The following is an 18254-nucleotide window of genomic DNA, read 5'->3' as shown; positions in this document are numbered from 1 at the left end:
GTCCGGGTGTCCCAGAGGTGTTCTCTGAAACGTTCTGCAAGTAGGCGGCCTGTCTCCCCAATATAAAGGAGGCCACATTGGGTGCAGCGGATGCAGTAAATGATGTGTGTGGAGGTGCAGTTGAACTTGTGGTAGATATGGAAGGATCCCTTGGGGCCTTGGAGGGAAGTAAGGGGGGAGGTGTGGGCGCAAGTTTTGCATTTCTTGTGGTTGCAGGGGAAGGTGCCGGGAGTGGAGGTTGGGTTGGTGGGGGGTGTGGACCTGACGAGGGAGTCAAGGAGGGAGTGGTCTTTTCGGAACGCTGGTAGGGGAGGGGAGGGAAATAGATCTCTGGTGGTGGGTTCTGTTTGGAGGTGGCGGAAATGACGACGGAAGATACGATGTATATGGAGGTTAGTGGGGTGGTAGGTGAGGACCAGTGGGGTTCTGTCCTGGTGGCGATTGGAGGGGCGGGGTTCAAGGGCAGAGGAGTGGGAATTGGAGGAGATGTGGTGGAGGGTATCGTCGATCACGTCTGGGGGATATTGCGGTCTTTGAAGAAGGAGACCATCTGGGTTGTACGGTATTGGAACTGGTCCTCCTGGGACCAGATGCGGCAGAGACGAAGGAATTGGGAATATGGGATGGTGTTTTTACAGGGGGCGGGGTGGGAGGAGGTGTAGTCTAGGTAGCTGTGGGAGTCGGTCGGATTATAGTAAATGTCCATGTTGATTCGGTCGCCCGAGATAGAAATGGAAAGGTCTAGGAAGGGGAGGGAGGAGTCTGAGACGGTCCAGGTAAATTTGAGGTCGGGGTTGAAGGTGTTGGTAAAGTGGATGAACTGTTCAACCACCTCGTGGGAGCACGAGGCAGCGCAGATACAGTCATCAATGTAGCAGAGGAAAAGGTGGGGGGTGGTGCCAGTGTAGCTGCGGAAGATGGGACTGTTCCACATATCCTACGAAGAGGCAGGCATAGCTGGGGCCCATGCGGGTGCCCATGGCTACTCCTTTGGTTTGGAGGAAGTGGGAGGATTGGAAAGAGAAGTTGATCAGGGTGAGGACCAGTTCAGTTAGTCGAAGGAGGGTGTCAGTGGAAGGGTACTGGTTGGTATGGTGGGAAAGGAAGAAGCAGAGGGCTTTGAGTCCTTCATGATGGGGGATGGAGGTGTACAGGGACTGGATGCCCATGGTGAAGATAAGGCATTGGGGACCAGGGAAGCGAAAATCATGGAGGAGGTGGAGGGCATGGGTGGTGTCCCGAACATAGGTGGGGAGTTCTTGGACTTAGAGGGGCAGGACCGTGTTGAGGTATGCAGAGATGAGTTTGGTGGGGCAGGAGCAGGCTGAGACAATGGGTCGGCAGGGGCAGTCAGGTTTGTGGATTTTGGGCAGGAGGTAGAAATGGGCGGTGTGGGGTTGTGGGACTATGCGGTTGGCGGCGGTGGATGGGAGATCCCCTGAGGTGATGAGGTTATGGATGGTCTGGGAGATGATGGTTTGGTGGTGGGAGGTGTGGTCATGGTCAAGGGGGCAGTAGGAGGTGTCCGCGAGATAGCATTTAGCCTCAGCGGTGTAAAGGTCTGTGTGCCAAACTACGACCGCGCCTCCTTTGTCTGCAGGTTTGATAGTGAGGTTGGGGTTGGAGCGGAGGGAGTGGAGGGCTGCACGTTCCGAGGGTGTGAGGTTGGAGTGGGTGAGAGGGGTGGACAGGTTGAGGTGGTTAATGTCGCGACGGCAGTTGGTTATGAAGAGATCGAGGGCGGGTAAGAGGCCAGCAGGGGATGTCCAGGTGGATAAGGTGTGTTGGAGGTGGGAGAAGGGGTCGTCAGAGGGTGGGCGAGAATCCTGGTTGAAGCACAGAGGCGAAGGCGGCGGAAGAATTGTTCAATGTCACGCCGCGTGTTGAACACTCCATCCCCCATCACGAAGGACTCAAAGCCCGCCGCTTCTTCCTTTCCCGTCGTACAAACCAGTACCCTTCCACTGACACCCTCCTTCGACTGACTGACCTGGTCCTCACCCTGAACAACTTCTCTTTCCAATCCTCCCACTTCCTCCAAACCAAAGGAGTAGCCATGGGCACCCGCATGGGCCCCAGCTATGCCTGCCCCTTCGTAGGATATGTGGAACAGTCCATCTTCCTCAGCTACACTGGCACCACCCCCCACCTTTTCTTCTGCTACATCGATGACTGTATCGGCGCTGCCTCGTGCTCCCATGAGGCGGTTGAACAGTTCATCCACTTTACCAACCCCGACCTCAAATTTACCTGGACCGTCTCAGACTCCTCCCTCCCCTTCTTAGACCTTTCCATTTCTATCTCGGGCGACCGAATCAACACGGACGTTTACTATAAACCAACCGACTCCCACAGCTACCTAGACTACACCTCCCACCCCGCCCCCTGTAAAAACACCATCCCATATTCCCAATTCCTTCGTCTCCGCCGCATCTGCTCCCAGGAGGATCAGTTCCACTACCGATGGTCTCCTTCTTCAAAGACCGCAATATCCCCCCAGACATGATCGACGATGCCCTCCACCACATCTCCTCCACTTCCCACTCCTCTGCCGTTGAGCCCCGCCCCTCCAAGCGCCACCAGGACAGAACCCCACTGGTCCTCACCTACCATCCCTCCAACCTCCATATACATCATATCAACCGTCATTTCTGCCACCTCCAAACGGACCTCACCACCAGAGGTATATTTCCCTCCCCTCCCTATCAGCGTTCCAAAAAGACCACTCCCTCCGTGACTCCCTCGTCAGGTCCACACCCCCCACCAACCCACTCTCCACTCCCAGCACCTTTCCCTGCAACCACAAGAAATGCAAAACTTGCGCCCACACCTTCCCCCTAAGTCCCCAAAGGATCCTTCCATATCCACCACAAATTCACCTGCACCTCCAACACATCATTTACTGCATCTGTTGCACCCGATGTGGCCTCCTCTATTTTGGGGAGACAGGCTGCCTACTTGCGGAACGTTTCAGAGAACACATCTGGGACACCCGGACGAACCAACCCAACCATCCCGTGGCTCAACACTTCAACTCCCCCTCCCACTCCACCAAGGACATGTAGGTCCTTGGACTCCTCCATCGCCAGACAATAGCAACACGACACCTGGAGGAAGAGCGCCTCATCTTCCGCCTAGGAACCCTCCATCCACCACAAAGGGTGAACTCAGATTTCTCCAGTTTCCTCATTTCCCCTCCCCCCACCTTGTCTCAGTCTAATCCCTCGAACTCAGCACTGCCTTCCTAACCTGCAATCTTCTTCCTGACCTCTCCGTCCCCACCCCCACTCTGTCCTATCACCCTCACCTTGACCTCCTTCCACCTATCGCATTTCCAACGCCCCTCCCCCAAGTCCCTCCTCCCTACCTTTTATCTTAGCCTGCTGGACACACTTTCCTCATTCCTGAAGAAGGGCCCAGGCCCGAAACGCGACTCTCCTGCTCCTTGGATGCTGCCTGACCTGCTGCGCTTTTCCAGTAAAACATTTTCAGCTCTGATCTCCAGCATCTGCAGTCCTCACTTTCTCCTAAAAGTCCATATTGATGCCTTGGGATTGAAAGGTCCCAAGGTGGAAGATGAGGCATTCTTCCTTCAGGTGTCGGGTGGTGAGGGAGTGGCGATGGAGGATGCCCAGGACCTGCATGCCCTCAGCAGAGGGGGACGGGGGTTGGCAGCATCCAAGGAGCAGGAAAATCAACATTTCAGGCAAACACCCTTCATCAGGAATAAGGCTGATAAACACAGTCCACCAATTCTTAAACAACAAACCCAAACAAGTTGACATAACACGCCCAGAAACCCTAGGCACACCACCATAAGTCAAAAACATCTCGGAGATGACCACCAGACTACTCCGACCCCTTGGTATCATGGTAGCCCACAAACCTACCAACACATTAAACCAACTACTGACGAACTTAAAGGACCCTATACCAACAACCAGCTAAACAAATGTCATTTACAAAATACCATGCAAGGACTGTTACAAACGCTACATCGGACAGACTGGCAGAAAACTAGCCACCAGGAGACACAAACACCGACTAGCCACCATGACCCACTATCACTAGTGTCCTTACATTCAGATGAAGAAGGACACCACTTCGACTGGGATAACACATCCATCCAAGGACAGACTAATCAGAGACACACACAGGAATTCCTAAAGGCCTGGCATTCAAACTGGAATGCCATCAATAAATACATCAATTTAGACCCCATTTACCAACCTCTGAGAAAAAGAACTGGAAATTAAACTACCCATCCTAATAGACCAAGACACATAAATATAAAGTGGGATAAAACACCATAGATTCACCGGAGGCTCACTGATGATGTTACCTAACATGGTGACAAACCTGCTAGCTCAGCGAGCCAACTTACAACCTGTACACATCCCCTGTAGAACATGCTCCTTGTCCTACAGAAGAACAAAGAACAGTACAGCATAGGAACTGACACCTCTCCCACCAAGCCTCCACTACCACATGATGTCTTTCTAAACTAAAAATCATTTGCCTCTACCTGGACCATATCTCTCTATTCCTTGCCTATTGATATATCTATTAAGATGCCCCTTATATGTTGCTGTTGGATCTGGCTCTACCAACTTGTCTAGCAGTACATTCCATACCCTTGTCAAAACATGCCTCTCACATCTCATTTAAAAACTTTTCTTCTTTTACCTTAAATCTATGTGCTCTCATAACTGACATTTTTATGCTGGAAAGATGACGCCAACTATCTACTCTTTCCATGCTTTTCATAATTTTGAGAGCTTCTGTCAGGTCACCCCTCAGCTCCCATGGTTCAAGTGAAAACGACCCAATTTTGTCCAATCTCTCTAGACAGCCAATACCTTCCAGATCAGGCAATATCCTGGTAAACCTTTTCTGCACCTACTCCAAAGCCTCCACATCCTTTTAGTCATGGGGGTGACCAGAACTGTACACAATATTCCAAATGTGACCTAAAGTTCAATACACCTGCAACCTGACTTAGCCAAGTTTATACCCCAACCAAACGCAAGCATGCCATACGTCTTCTTGACTACCTTATCCACATGTTGCCCCTTTCAGGGAATGTGGACATGTATGCCTAAATCCCTCCTTGTGTCAATACTTTTAAGGATTGTATACTTCCCTCCTGCACTAAACCTTCTAAAATGCATCACCTTGCATTTGTCTGAATTAAATTTCATCTGCCATTTTCCTGCCCAGGTCCCCAGCACAGCTTTATCCTGCTGTATCCTCTGGCAATCTTTGCAACATCCGCAAATTTACTAACCAGACCAGCAACATTCTCCTTCAGCCTCGGGTTCCCCAGAACCCACAGTCACCGCTGCAGACATCAAATTGGCCTCTTGCGAGTGAACTCATGGAAAGCGACCAGCCCAGATGGAGTCTCCAGCTGTGCACTCCGATCCTATGCAGATCCTATGGTGGGAGTATTTGCAGACAACTTTAATTTCTCTTTTCTATAGTCTGAAGTTCCTACCTGCTTCAAGAAGACCATAGTCATCCCTGTGCCAAAGAAATATCAAGTAGTGTCCCTCAATGACTATCGCTTCTCACTGTGACATGTATAGTCCTGAAGTGATTCAAGACATTAGTCATGGCACATATTTAGCTCCAGCCTCCCAGACTGCTTGATCCTCTACAATTTGCCTATTGGCACAATAGGTCCATGGCAGATGCTACATGTATCCTTGAACATCTGGACAATGTCAGTTTCCTACTTATTGACTATGGCCCTGCCTTCAACACCATAATTCCAACCAAAGTCATCTCTAAATTCTGACATCTAGGACTCTGCTTCCCTATTCTGCAATTAGATCCTCAACTTCCTGACCCACAGACAGGAAACAGTAAGGAGAGGTAATAACACCTCCTTCATGATAATCCTCAACACCAATGCCCCATATGGCTGCGAACTCAGCCTCTTATTGTACTCCTTATACACTTATAACTATTCAACCAAATTTCACTAAGTCCACCGTAGTGGGTTGGACCTGAAAAACAATGAGACAGAGTACAGGAAAGAGTCAACTGGTTAGTGGCGTGGCACAAAAGCAATAATCTCTCATGAACATCAGAAAAATGAAGGAGCTGGTCATCCATTTCAGGGAGCGGAGTGGAGAACACGCCCCTGTCTGTATCAATGGTGCTGACGTAGATTTAGCTGAGAGCATAAACTTCCTAGAAGTAATGATCACCAACAGTCTGGGTCCATCCACATCGACACCACCGTTAAAAAAGCAAAACAACGCCTCCATCTCCTAAGAAGGCTAAGGAAATTCGGCATGTCCAAAATGACTCTTACCAATTTTTAGAGATGCACCATAGAAAGCATCCTATCCGAATACAACGCAGCTTGGCATGGCAACTGTCTGTCCAAGACTGCAACAAATTACAGAGAGTCGTGAACAAAGCCCAATCCATCACACAAACCAGCCTTCCATCCATTGGGCAGAAGATACAGAAGTTTGAAAACATATACCAACTGATTCAAGAATTCAACAGTTTCTTCCCCTCTGTTATTAGACTCCCGAACAGATCTCTCATATATTAGAGTTGATCTCTCTCTGCATCTTCTTTGTAGCTGTAACATTGTATTCTGCACTTGGTTTTATTATCCTGATGTACTAATGTATGGTATGATCTGCTGGGTTGCACACACAAGAATACTTTTCATTATATTTTGGTACATGACAAAAATAAATCAATTCATTTATATGCATTACAAACACCAGGGGTTCCAACACTGATCCCTGTGGAACACCAGTGGTCCAGTCAGAAAGACACTTTTCACCTCTATTCTCTATCTTTTATGACCAAGACAGTTCTGCATCCATCTCCCCACCTCACCTTCTGTATCAACCTGCCATGGGGCACCTTGACAAAAACCTTTCTAGAGTCTATGTAGACAACGTCCATCATCCTGCCCTCAATCATCTTTGTCATTTCCTCGAAAAACTTAATCAAGTTGTGAGACGCAATCTCCCCTGTAAAAAGCCATGCAGTTTATCACTAATAAGTCATATTTTTCCAAATGGGATTAAATCCTGTCCCTAATAATCTTCTCCAATAAATTCCCCACCACCAAAATAAGGCTCACTGGTCTGTAATTTCCCAGATTATCCCAGGTGCCCTTCTAGGAAGGGAATAACATTGGCTATTCTCCAGAAAATGCATTTGTGACATTTAAGCGATGACGCAAACAGAAAATCATTTTAATTGAAAAAATACACAAACGTAAAGAGCGTGTTTAAAATATTCTATTTTAACATATAATTTAAGAGGAAAGAAAGGAGATTAAGTGGAGGAGGGAGATGCAGTTGGAGATGAACAGCCAACTCAACACCACAATCCTTCAGCATTTCTTATTGCACACCACTGACACCTTCTACACTTGTTACAAGTCTTCTCATTGTCGAAAGATTGCAATGACAAAGTGCAAGTGGATTGCTTATGATGAGTAATGCGGGAGAACATAATGTAATTTAGAATCTTCAAACATGATACTGGGAATAGATGGTAAGATAGTAGCCCAGATTCTAATTACGAGTTGTACACTAAACTGAACCATGTCGAAAATAACACATTGCAAGAGTGAGAGAATTTCATTTCATCTGCAAATGTGTTGCTGGTCAAAGCACAGCAGGTTAGGCAGCATCTCAGGAATAGAGATGCTGCCTAACCTGCTGTGCTTTGACCAGCAACACATTTGCAGCTGTGATCTCCAGCATCTGCAGACCTCATTTTTTACTCGAAAATTTCATTTCATCCACAAGTCAGCGACGTGAATGCAAAACATCGCATAACGTGTGAACATCCTCGACACAGTGGACAGCAGCATACATGTACGAAGCCCTTTGAGACAAACCGCAAACTCAATGTAATAATTTAGTTATTAGGGACAATTATAAGTGAGTTTACAGTCTGTTCCCACACAGGAAATATTTAAAATCAACTTAGAACAAAGGATTTGTCTTTGCTTTCTAGTTATTTTGCGAGGAAAACACACACACTGGATAACTGAATACCTTCAGGAAGAAACTCCACACGTTTACAGTGAATTGAAAAGGGCGAGGGAAAAAAGATCCATTTGCTGAGTTTGGAAAGCGACAATACAGAAAGAATGAGAAACTCCATAAAGTTGGATTCTAACAACAAACATTCATTGTTGAGAATCCTTACCGATATCACCTCGAAAGCACGAACTTTAACAAGCCAACTGCCAACTCAACACGAGAGTAGGATGTCTAACTTACTGCCCGAATCCTTTACCTCAAAAAAACAAAGCACGCTCCATAAGATAGAATACCACTTTGGATATATCATTTACAAAGAGTTTTTGATAAATATATATATATTTAAAACCACCTGTCTGTGCGATTCTGTACCGGCAGTTGTGAGGTGGCTCACTGGTTGCTAAGGTGTGGGGTCCTAGGAAAAGTGATTACGTATCTTTCAGGCGAGAGGCCGCAGCTTCACGAAAGCGCGGTACATTCGGGTAGGGGTTGAGGGTTCTGGCTGGTTAGGGACGACAGGTTGAAGTTTGAAAGATGCTTTCCTACTTGAAGTCGTTTCCTACCCATATGGTAAGCGGTTACAGTGGGTGTGAGCACATTTTGCTTTCGGAGATTGATCGGCTCCTCGTCCATCCTCCTCTGCCCGATATTTGCCTTTGGAAAGCTCAAGTTCTGGGCTTGTCCCTTGGCGATGTGAAGACAGAGATCAGCTCTCTTAAACCCAGTCGGTTGCATTATGTACCTTCTCCGTTTTTTTTGAGGAATGGCTAGCCCTTTGTTGTCTGAAGTTGTTGTTTTTAAGACCCTGTCTCTTGGTTTAGCACAGAAATCGGCGTTGACGCTCCAGTGTAGTACTGAGGGAGATCCCCAGTTGGAGGTGCTGTCTTTTACATAAGCCATTATGACAAGAGCCCATCTGCCTTCTGGGGAGGATGTAAAAAATCTCACGACATCATTTCAAAGAGGAGTTGGAGAGTTAGACCTAGTCCTCATTAACATCGCAGAAACAGATTATTTTACGTTGTTATCACATTGCTTTTTTTTGTGAGTTTGCTGTGTGAGAAATTAGTGGCTGCGTTTCCTACATGAACAATAATGAATACTCAGAAAAGTTTGTAAACTTTGGGATGTTTGCTGATCATAATGGGTATAAAATGTCTGTATTTCATTTAAAGGGAAGCTGAATAAGGTGCTGAGGGAGAGTGAAACAACATAGACCATTGAATAATACAGCACAGTACAGGCCCTATGGCCCACGATGTTGTACTGTAATCCAAGAGCAACCCAACTTACATACCCCTCATTTTACTGCTGACCATGTGCTTGTCTAACAGTTACTTAAATGTCCCTAATGTCTCTGACTCTATGATCCCTGCTGGCATTGCATTTTATGCACCCATCACTCTCTACGTAAAGAACCCACATCTGACATCTCCCCAAAACCTTCTTCCAATCAGTTTAAATTATGACCCCTTGTGACAGCCATTTCTGCCCTTGAAATTAAGCAGGAGGAGGTTGACATGTAGAATTCTTATGGTCAATTGGGCTGAAAAAACAGAAAATTGATGGAATCTATCTGTCTCTGGAGACTATGGTCTGTGGGAGATCTGTAGGCTGGATTGAACATCAGTTGTGCCTGTCTGCAACTGGAACAGATGATGGCATTGGCCTGTGCACAACTTTTCTTTGGAGGGCACTTTCTGCCATCTGGTCATTTCTTTGTCATGTTCTTTTTCTGTGCCTTTCCTGGTTGCTTGTCTGCAAGCACCAGTGAGACATCTATCCATCAACTCTGATCTTAGTCAACTTGAGGTATTGCATGCAAAAACTTAAAACAAATTACTGTGGATGCCAGAGATACAAAATAAAAAAGGTGATGCTGGAAAAGCTCTGGTCTGGCAGCATCTGTTGATGAAACAGTTAACATTTTAAGTTCAGTATGACCTCTTCATAACTTGCTCTTGACATCCTTTTATCTCAGATTTGGGTGACCTTTTTGTCTTGTTGATAGCAAACTCACACATTGCCAGGATTGGAGGATTTGAGCTATAGGGAGAGGCTGAACAGGCTGGGGCTGTTTACCCTGGAGAGTCGGAGGCTGAGGGGTGACCTTATAGAGGTTTACAAAATTATGAGGGGCATGGATAGGGTAAATAGACAAAGTCTTTTCCCTGGGGTGGGGGAGTCCAGAACTAGAGGGCATAGGTTTAGGGTGAGAGGGGAAAGATATAAAAGAGACCTAAGGGGCAACTTTTTCACGCAGAAGGTGGTACGTGTATGGAATGAGCTGCCAGAGGATGTGGTGGAGGCTGTTACAATTGCAACATTTAAGAGGCATTTGGATGGGTATATGAATAGGAAGGGTTTGGAGGGATATGGGCTGGGTGCTGGCAGGTGGGACTAGATTGGGTTGGGATATCTGGTCGGCATGGAAGAGTTGGACCCAAGCGTCTATTTCCATGCTGTACAGCTCTATGGCTCTGTTATCAGGGATGTGATCTTTCTCCATTTAGCTCACGTGACTCAGCTCAAGGAGTGTTAAGAGGTTATGATCTTTGTGTAGACCAATAACTTGCAGTTAAAGATGTGAATAGACTTAGTGATGTGCAGCTTGGAAACAGACTCTTTGGTCTAACTCATCCATGCCAACAGATATCGGAGATAAATCTAGTCCCATTTGCCAGAATTTGGCTCATATCCTTCTAAACCCGTCATGTTCATATACTCATCCAAATGCCTTTTAAATGCTGTAATTGTACCAGCCTCCACCACTTCCTCTGGCAGCTCATTCCATACATGCACCAACCTCTGTGGAAAAAGTTGCCCTTGGGTCTCTTCTAAATCTTGCCCCATCTGCCTTAAACCTATGACCTCTCGTTTTGGACTCATTTGCCCTGAAGAAAAGACTTACCCTATCCATGCCCCTCATGAACTTATATATCTCTATAAGGTTACCTTTCAGCCCCTGACACTCCAGGGAAAATAGCCTCAGCCTATCCCTAAAGCTCAAACCCTTCAACCTTAGCAAAATGCTTGTAAATCTTTTCTGAACCCTTTCAAGTTTCACAACATTCTTCCTATCGAAGTGAGAGCAGAATTGCACGCAGTATTCCAATAATGGCCTAACCAAGGTTCTGTAAAGCTGCAGCATGACCTACAAACTCCTATATTCAATGCACTGACCAATAACGGCAAACGTACCAAGCACCTTCTTCGCTAACCTATTTACCTGTGACTCCAATTTCAAGGAACTATGAAACTGCACTCCAAGATCTCCTCGTTCAGCAATACTCCCCAGGATCTTTCCGCTAAGTATCTTAAGTCCTGCCCTGATTTGTCTTTCCAAAATGCAGCAATTAACATTTACAATCAGTTCTGCTATAACGTGGTAATTCCATTCTGATGCAACCCCATTTTTTTATAAGAAAATCAAGTCTATTGCTTTGCTTGTCTATTGAAACAAAGTTTTAAAACTATTACTAAGTTTCTTAGTATATAACACTGTGGCATCAGTTTTAAACATGTTTTGACCATAATGAGAAATGTTAGGAACTGAACTGTTGGAAAGAGAAATAGTATACTGTACATAAATTGTATAACTGGAAATTGAAAACCATGGTTCCAGTCTTCGTGTATAGTAAACAGTGGAACATTAAACTTAAGGGCCTGCTGTGCATCAGGACTTCAAAAATATCCTAATATACACTGCTGCCGTAATTTCATAGGAAATTTAAACTTGTACTTTGCAGCCCGGGAACTTCTGCAAATGTTTCTTATGCTGATCTTGGTGCTGGAGACTTGGGACTAATCTTATGCTACTTATCCAAATACGTTCCTCAGGAATATTAAGATGTTTAATTTCTGGTGTAGCTGAGTGATTAGCAGTGCAAACCAACTCATTACTCAGCCCAGACCCAAATATCTGGCTCTAATGGTTTAACTAGCCATATACCTGACCTCTTGCCCCACTTATCTGTCCATCCACTTGCCCACTCATCCACTACATCCCACTAAAGATTGGAATCTTTTAAAAACTGATTATTTAAAGAGGTGTGCCCTAGTTATCACTCCACTTCCCCAGTCTTTTTCATAGTCTAATGTGCTGTAGCCAGGATTAGAAGTGTATAAAAAGGTAAGTATATCATCATGTCTATGATGGAAGATACTCCAATTCATTTTAATTTTCTGTCCTTAAGCTGTAAACATGAATGTTGGTACTTATATTATTTCTATTGTGGCACTCTTCTGGCACAGGGGTCCCTTTCTCTCTGCCAGAAGGTTCAAGCCCCACTTGCTTCATGAGGTGTGTCATAACACATTTAAATCTGTTGATTTTTAAAAGAAATGTTAACATCCTGGTGGTCTAGTGGTTAGAATTTGATGTTCTTACCTTGCAGCATAAGCTTGATTCCTTGTCAAGGAACAGAGGTTAATTAGGCCTCTTATGGCATAGTAGTAGTTCCCTGCCTGTAGGCTACTATGGTGTGTCATAACATGTGTGAACAGGCTTTTTTAAAAAACTATTTTCAGGTCGTTGCTGGTTAAAATTCACAATGCCATGTAAGCAGATATGTACAAAAGGCTGCCTCTGATAATTTTATATTTGAATAAATCTTCCATGATGCTCCTATTCAGGAATATTTTGTAAATTGAGTTCCCTTTGATGCTAGATGGTGTCATTGCTATGCATTCTGTTACGACCTACTTGTGTAGCATAAGCCCCACTATACCGGGAGTTGTACCAATTGTTGAAGTTTTTAAAATTACACACAGTACTCTAATTTACCTGACCTTTAGTCCAAGGTTGATAGAAAGCACAGACCGGTTTCTATACTAAATAAGGATTATTATTCATCATAGTAATTAGACTGTAATTACTGATATAAACAATTGGCAATAACACTACTAACTAAAGTTCCAATCCCCTACATAAGCTCCCCACATATGTTTCTCTCGTGCACAAACAAATCACCAAAATAGTTTATAGGCAGAGGTATGAAAAGCTGGAAGGTAAGTTCAGTGGCTTTTTGATGCCCTGTTCCACTGTTGAGAAGCTCCTTCTTTGGGTAGCCAGGCCCTTGGTGTTTAGTTGTCTTTCTGTGTCCTTCCACTGGTTCATAAGAAGTACAGAGAAATTGATTTACTTTGGAAAATACCTCTGATTTATCAATTCAGAAGTTACAGCTCACAGCAACTGTTGGAGAAGGGCAACTGATTTTCTTACTGCAGAGAACAGCCAACTTCTGCTGGGAAGACAATGTTTCTGTGTGCTTTTTTTTCTCGCTCTTTCTGCAACAGTTCTAACCTCAGCTGAGAACCAACCAGCTTTGCTTGTAAATAACCTTTGTCCCTGACTGTCTGTCTGTACATGGAAGGAATCCACGACAGAAGTGTAAGTTCACCTAATTAACTGACTAGTTTCAAGCTGTTTCTCAATTTTTCGAGTGTTTTAACTTGGTCATGCTGTACCACAACTGTCCCTACCGCTGAGTGAAGAGACCTGGGTTCAAGGCTTGTGGGACTGTCTGGTATAGTGGTACTGTTCCTACCCCTGAAGCAGAAGGCCTGGGTTCAAGTTCTTGCTCTAGAGGTGTGTCGTACCATGAGTGCGCGAGTTGACTTTTAAAGTTGGGTTCTTCCGTAGTAGGGATTTGGATTGAGAAAGAAGTAGAATCTGATGTTTGTGCTCCACTATAAATTTACAATAAGACCCTTGTGAATCTCTCATGTTGCTTCATTCAACATATGGATATCAGTCTGCTAAATATGGTAGCACAGGATTAATCTTGATCTCGTCAGATGGGAAGATGATCCTTGTTTCTGACAGAAGCAAAGCCCTTGGTTGTCTTTTCAAGTGAAATGGCTTTATCAAATAGCAACTTCGATGAATGTGCAACAATTGGTTAACATACACTGTCAACAATATTAGTATAAATGCTTAACATACACTGCAAAACAAATATCCAAATATACACACAGTATTCATGAAATTGGGGAAAATCTAATTTCTCTGAGAAGATTGGCTTTGGCTTTGTAAACAAATACTTTTGGCCAATGGTTTACTCTTGAACGCGAAAGAGTAAAGTGTAGAATGTTCTGAAATCTGCTGCTTTGATGTTCTGGCATGTATGATCAAGTAACATGGTTGTCTCTGCAGATAGAGCTTACTCAGGAAATACAATATTGAGAAATCCTGCAATTACTCTGAAAAGAGCAAACAACTATTTACCCTGAACTCAACAAAAAGATTCAGAAATAGAAGAAATCAGCTGAGCAGTCATTATCGCAGATTTTCTTGTCCCTTCCAACCTGCCAACTGAAGATCAGATTTAAAAACCTGAAATTCTCCAAGCCAGTCACTGTTTAGCAAACACCTTCAGGGGTGTACAGCAAAGCAGCAGTTATCACTTGGGGGTTTTTAAGAAACCTCATTTGAAAATCTCCACTGTCCACACTGACCTTTTCAATGCTCTCGAGGCACACTAGGTATTTCCATAAATTTAAAATAAATCTATTCTTTTCTCCTTACATTCTTTCAAACCCACATCCTCTAAGCAATATTAAACATAAATGTTCTCCATAACAGTCTTAAGAGAATTGGTGAAGGAAGAAAGTAATTGAGTGTACTGTATAATAAGTGTTAATTTAGTCATATTTGCTTTGTTCTACATACAGTAAAGTTTTTTTTTAAAAGTGAAATCTAGTAGCATAGATCTGTTAGTTAAACAATGTGTTAGGTTTTCTGTTTCTAGTTAGTGTTCCCTAACTAGATGGTTAAAATTAATCCCCAGTCAGAAAATGAAAAATGTTAAACAATGGCATTTCTTTCAGTGCCGTAATGCAACTTGTTAATTTTCTCAAACCACTTAAGTTGTTTTTTTTGATTGCAGGACTACAAGGGACAACAACTAGCAGAGCAGACTTTCCAACGGATCATTGTTGCATCTGCTGTAAGTACATTTTTTTTTCTTAAATTGAAGACAATTTGGTCTGCAGTTTGAAATTACAATATTTATTTTCTTCAATAGATTATTGGCTTCATTTATGGTTACATAATTGAACAATTTGGATGGACTGTTTACATTGTTCTGGCAGGTTTTGCTATTTCATGCTTGGTAAGTTATATAAACAATCTTTAGATTTACTGTTGTAATTGCAGTGCTTCTTATGTATTAACATCTTGTGTAATAAGCAAATTACTCTGCCTCAAAGCAAAAATCCAGGTTTGATTTTCAGTTCATTGTACCCAACAAAAATGCTAATTTTATCTGGACTCATTTTAGACAAAATTGAAATCAAACATGTTTCATAATTTATAACTCTTGTGGACTGTACTTTCTATGTGCAGTTACTTAATATAATGATTTAATTGGCAATTCTGTGTTTAGTTACATATTCAGGATCTGTTTCGAATAATTTAAAGCTACCTGACTGCCATTAATAAAAGCAGCATGCAGCTTTTCTTTAGACTAAATCATTTCTGATGGGATTGTGTTCTATGCTTTTAACTAAGCTTTCAGCTCGATAGCAGTAAGGAGTTATTTCAAAACACCAACTTCAAGAAAGTGGAGCACATAGCTACATGACATTATTTTAGAATAGATAACACGAATACAGGCCATTTGGATTAACCAGTTCAGGGTGATATTTTTCTGACCACATGCAGTCTTGTTTGCCCTATCTTGTCTCCTATCTCTCCCTCTTTTTTTTTATTAACATTTTTAACCCAGTTGTAAATGTTGACATGACCTCTGCTTCAATTATTTATCCAATTGTGCATTTCACAGCCTCTCAACCTTGTTTGAGACAGCATGCACTACTACTAACTTTATTTACTGAAAATCCTTTAACTATCAAAGTGCTCTATAATTTCCTCTTGTTCCTACTTTTAAACAAAAACTCTGGATTTTTCACATTATTCTTTTGCATTTCTTCACTTCAATCAACATCCTAGCGAGTATGCAGTGCACTCTCTTCTTGGCTTCAATATCTTTTCCATAATAGGACTGAACACAGTACTCCCAAGTGGGAATTTTCTGCGACTATATATAAATTCATTACATTGTACATGAATGGCATGAACTCTGCCATTTGCTACAAAATACAACATTTGTTCAACTTTTCAATGCCCTTATTGAAGCATTTTTATGTTCTTCTGAACTTAAGCCCTTAATTCCATCTGCTCTTCACAATGACCTGACAACTTACTATTTTATGTACTTAGGTCTAACTATAACTCTCTCCTTACATGCACATGAACTTAGGAGCTTACATGTATTCCCTTTTTCTCCATCCTTGTAAAAAAATGAATATAAAAATTAATAAATTAACTGTCCATAGGCAAAAACAGAAGTCGCTGGAAAAGCTCAGGAGGTCTGGCAGGATCTATGAAGAGAAATCGGAGTTAACATTTTGGATCTGGTGACCCTTCCTCAGAACTCGGACCTGAAATGTTAACTCTGATTTCTCTTCACAAATGATGCCTGACCTGAGCTTTTCCAGCAATTTCTGTTTTTGTTTCTGATTTACAGTATCCGCAGTTGTTTTGGTTTTAACTCTCCGTAGAGTTAATCAGGAAGTTAAAATCATGGATCTTGATGGTATTAATACTAGTTTTATAGTTCTTTGCTGAAAGTAACAATTTTTAGTTTTAAAAAAATCAATAATGATCAAATACTCAATTAAATATTGCTTAAGCTTAAAAAAAACTAATTTTGATTTGTGGATGAATGCAGTGGCTACTTTAAGGAAAGTATAATTGAAGCAGAGAAAAATAAACTTCAACTTGGCTCCTGTCTCCTTTTACATTTAGAAATTTTCAATTTTAGTATTTTTGAATATGGATAAACCTTAACACACTAATGCTTTTATTCTGAGATTTGTTCAGATTGAGATTCTTTACAAAGTTTTAGCTTGTGTTCCATCTTAAACAAAAACAGAAGTTGCTGGAAAAGCTCAGCAAATCTGGCAGCATCTGAGAAGAGAAATCAAAGTTAACGTATCTGGTCTAGTGACCCTTTCTCAGAACTATTGTACTGTTGTCTGCCCTGGTTAATCTCCTTAAGATAAATTTAGAAGTTTAATGTCTTTTTTTTATGTTTTGTGACAATTCTAGTTGAATATTTTAATAATTCTTGCAATAATAGCTTGTCTTTAACTGTATTTTGATATTACATTTTTCAGCTAACCCTCCCTCCATGGCCTATGTATCGTAACCACCCACTGAATTGGCAACCAGAGATGCAGACTGAGGAGAAAAAGCCAACTGAGTGTGTCAAAAAGCCAAAAAAGCATAAATAACGTCTAATTACTGTGTACAGCCATACGTCCTGATTTTTATTTCATGACTTAATAAATATTGCTGAATGAGAATGTATTGTGTTCAGTAATATTAGTTTATGCAGTAATGATTTTGGGTGTAAAGATTCCCAACACAAGAATGAGAGAAAATGGATTTGGTGTCACTATTTGGAATAAGAGCCAGAGTTCTAGTAATCTGTCAAGCAATATCGCTGGAACAGTTAATCCGCTTCTCATTATTTGAGACTTTGCTGTGTTCCACTCATTGCATTATGTATGTTGTAAAGATTCTTAAATTGATAGAGGAGTCCATGAAAACAGATAAAAATAGTTTATTTCATCTCTGGATAGAGAGAAACTTTAACACGGAATAAAACTTGCTCACTGAATTACAGAATTCCTTCAAGTTTTATACACATTGAAGCATTCATATTACAATTCACACATTTGGTATCAATTTGTCCCATATTCTTCACCTATAAAGAATGTGAGAAACGTTTCTGTTTCACCCTAGGCCCTTGGATAGTGACTAACCTTGATAATCTAGATACCTTGTTTGTTAGTTTTAGCTTTGCTAATTACCAACTATTTGGCTAAAGCTTTAATCCTTACTAATTTAACTCCTTCCCCTCTTCCCTTTTAGGCCTTTGGCCTAGCGTGGTCCTTTTTCATTACGCTATGCTACCCATTGTTACTGGCCAAGTATCCAGTTTAGAATTGCAAACACATTGGGTCAAACCTGTTGTACTGTTTGATCCTCTGGTCAAGGTCCTTCACCTTGACAATCTGTCCCCATTTTTGAATGCCTACTTCTTGTATGTGACCGCCTGGTGCATTAACTCAGGCATGTTAGATACAAAATAAATACATTGTGCAATAATTAGAACAAAAGTGATTCAAATCCATTGGTGTACCTGTATA

General features: G+C 42.6%; 2 protein-coding genes across 3 annotated transcripts in view; one reads left to right on the top strand and one right to left on the bottom strand.

Moving 5' to 3' along the window:
- glt8d1 (glycosyltransferase 8 domain containing 1) overlaps positions 1-8255 on the bottom strand; it is a 37737-nt gene extending 29482 nt beyond the window's left edge. The window contains exon 1 of one of the 2 annotated variants that reach the window (XM_060835132.1): positions 8200-8255. The gene's annotated coding sequence lies outside the window, so the exon portion shown is untranslated. Of the gene's footprint in view, positions 1-5287; positions 5323-8199 lie in introns of those variants that run through there. The other variant, XM_060835134.1, reaches the window with a different exon arrangement.
- Positions 8256-8448: 193 nt separating this feature from the next.
- Positions 8449-17405, top strand: spcs1 (signal peptidase complex subunit 1). Its single transcript, XM_060835463.1, has 4 exons — positions 8449-8603; positions 14924-14983; positions 15062-15148; positions 17217-17405. The coding sequence occupies exons 1-4, from the start codon at positions 8568-8570 to the stop codon at positions 17331-17333; spliced, it is 300 nt and encodes a 99-aa protein (XP_060691446.1). The 5' UTR covers positions 8449-8567; the 3' UTR covers positions 17334-17405.
- The last annotated feature ends 849 nt before the right edge of the window (positions 17406-18254 follow it).

Source organism: Hemiscyllium ocellatum, chromosome 14, assembly GCF_020745735.1.
Source record: "Hemiscyllium ocellatum isolate sHemOce1 chromosome 14, sHemOce1.pat.X.cur, whole genome shotgun sequence".
Classification (NCBI taxonomy): domain Eukaryota; kingdom Metazoa; phylum Chordata; class Chondrichthyes; order Orectolobiformes; family Hemiscylliidae; genus Hemiscyllium; species Hemiscyllium ocellatum.
The sequence above is the reverse complement of the archived record's forward strand: the minus strand, read 5'-3'. Positions and strand labels throughout refer to the sequence as shown.

Excerpts from the sequence above, each read along its gene's own strand:
- spcs1 (XM_060835463.1), top strand. The coding sequence starts at position 8,568 with ATGCTTTCCTACTTGAAGTCGTTTCCTACCCATATG. Across the intron at positions 8,604-14,923 it reads AGTCGTTTCCTACCCATATG|GACTACAAGGGACAACAACT; the intron begins GTAAGCGGTTAC and ends TTTTGATTGCAG. Across the intron at positions 15,149-17,216 it reads GTTTTGCTATTTCATGCTTG|CTAACCCTCCCTCCATGGCC; the intron begins GTAAGTTATATA and ends TACATTTTTCAG.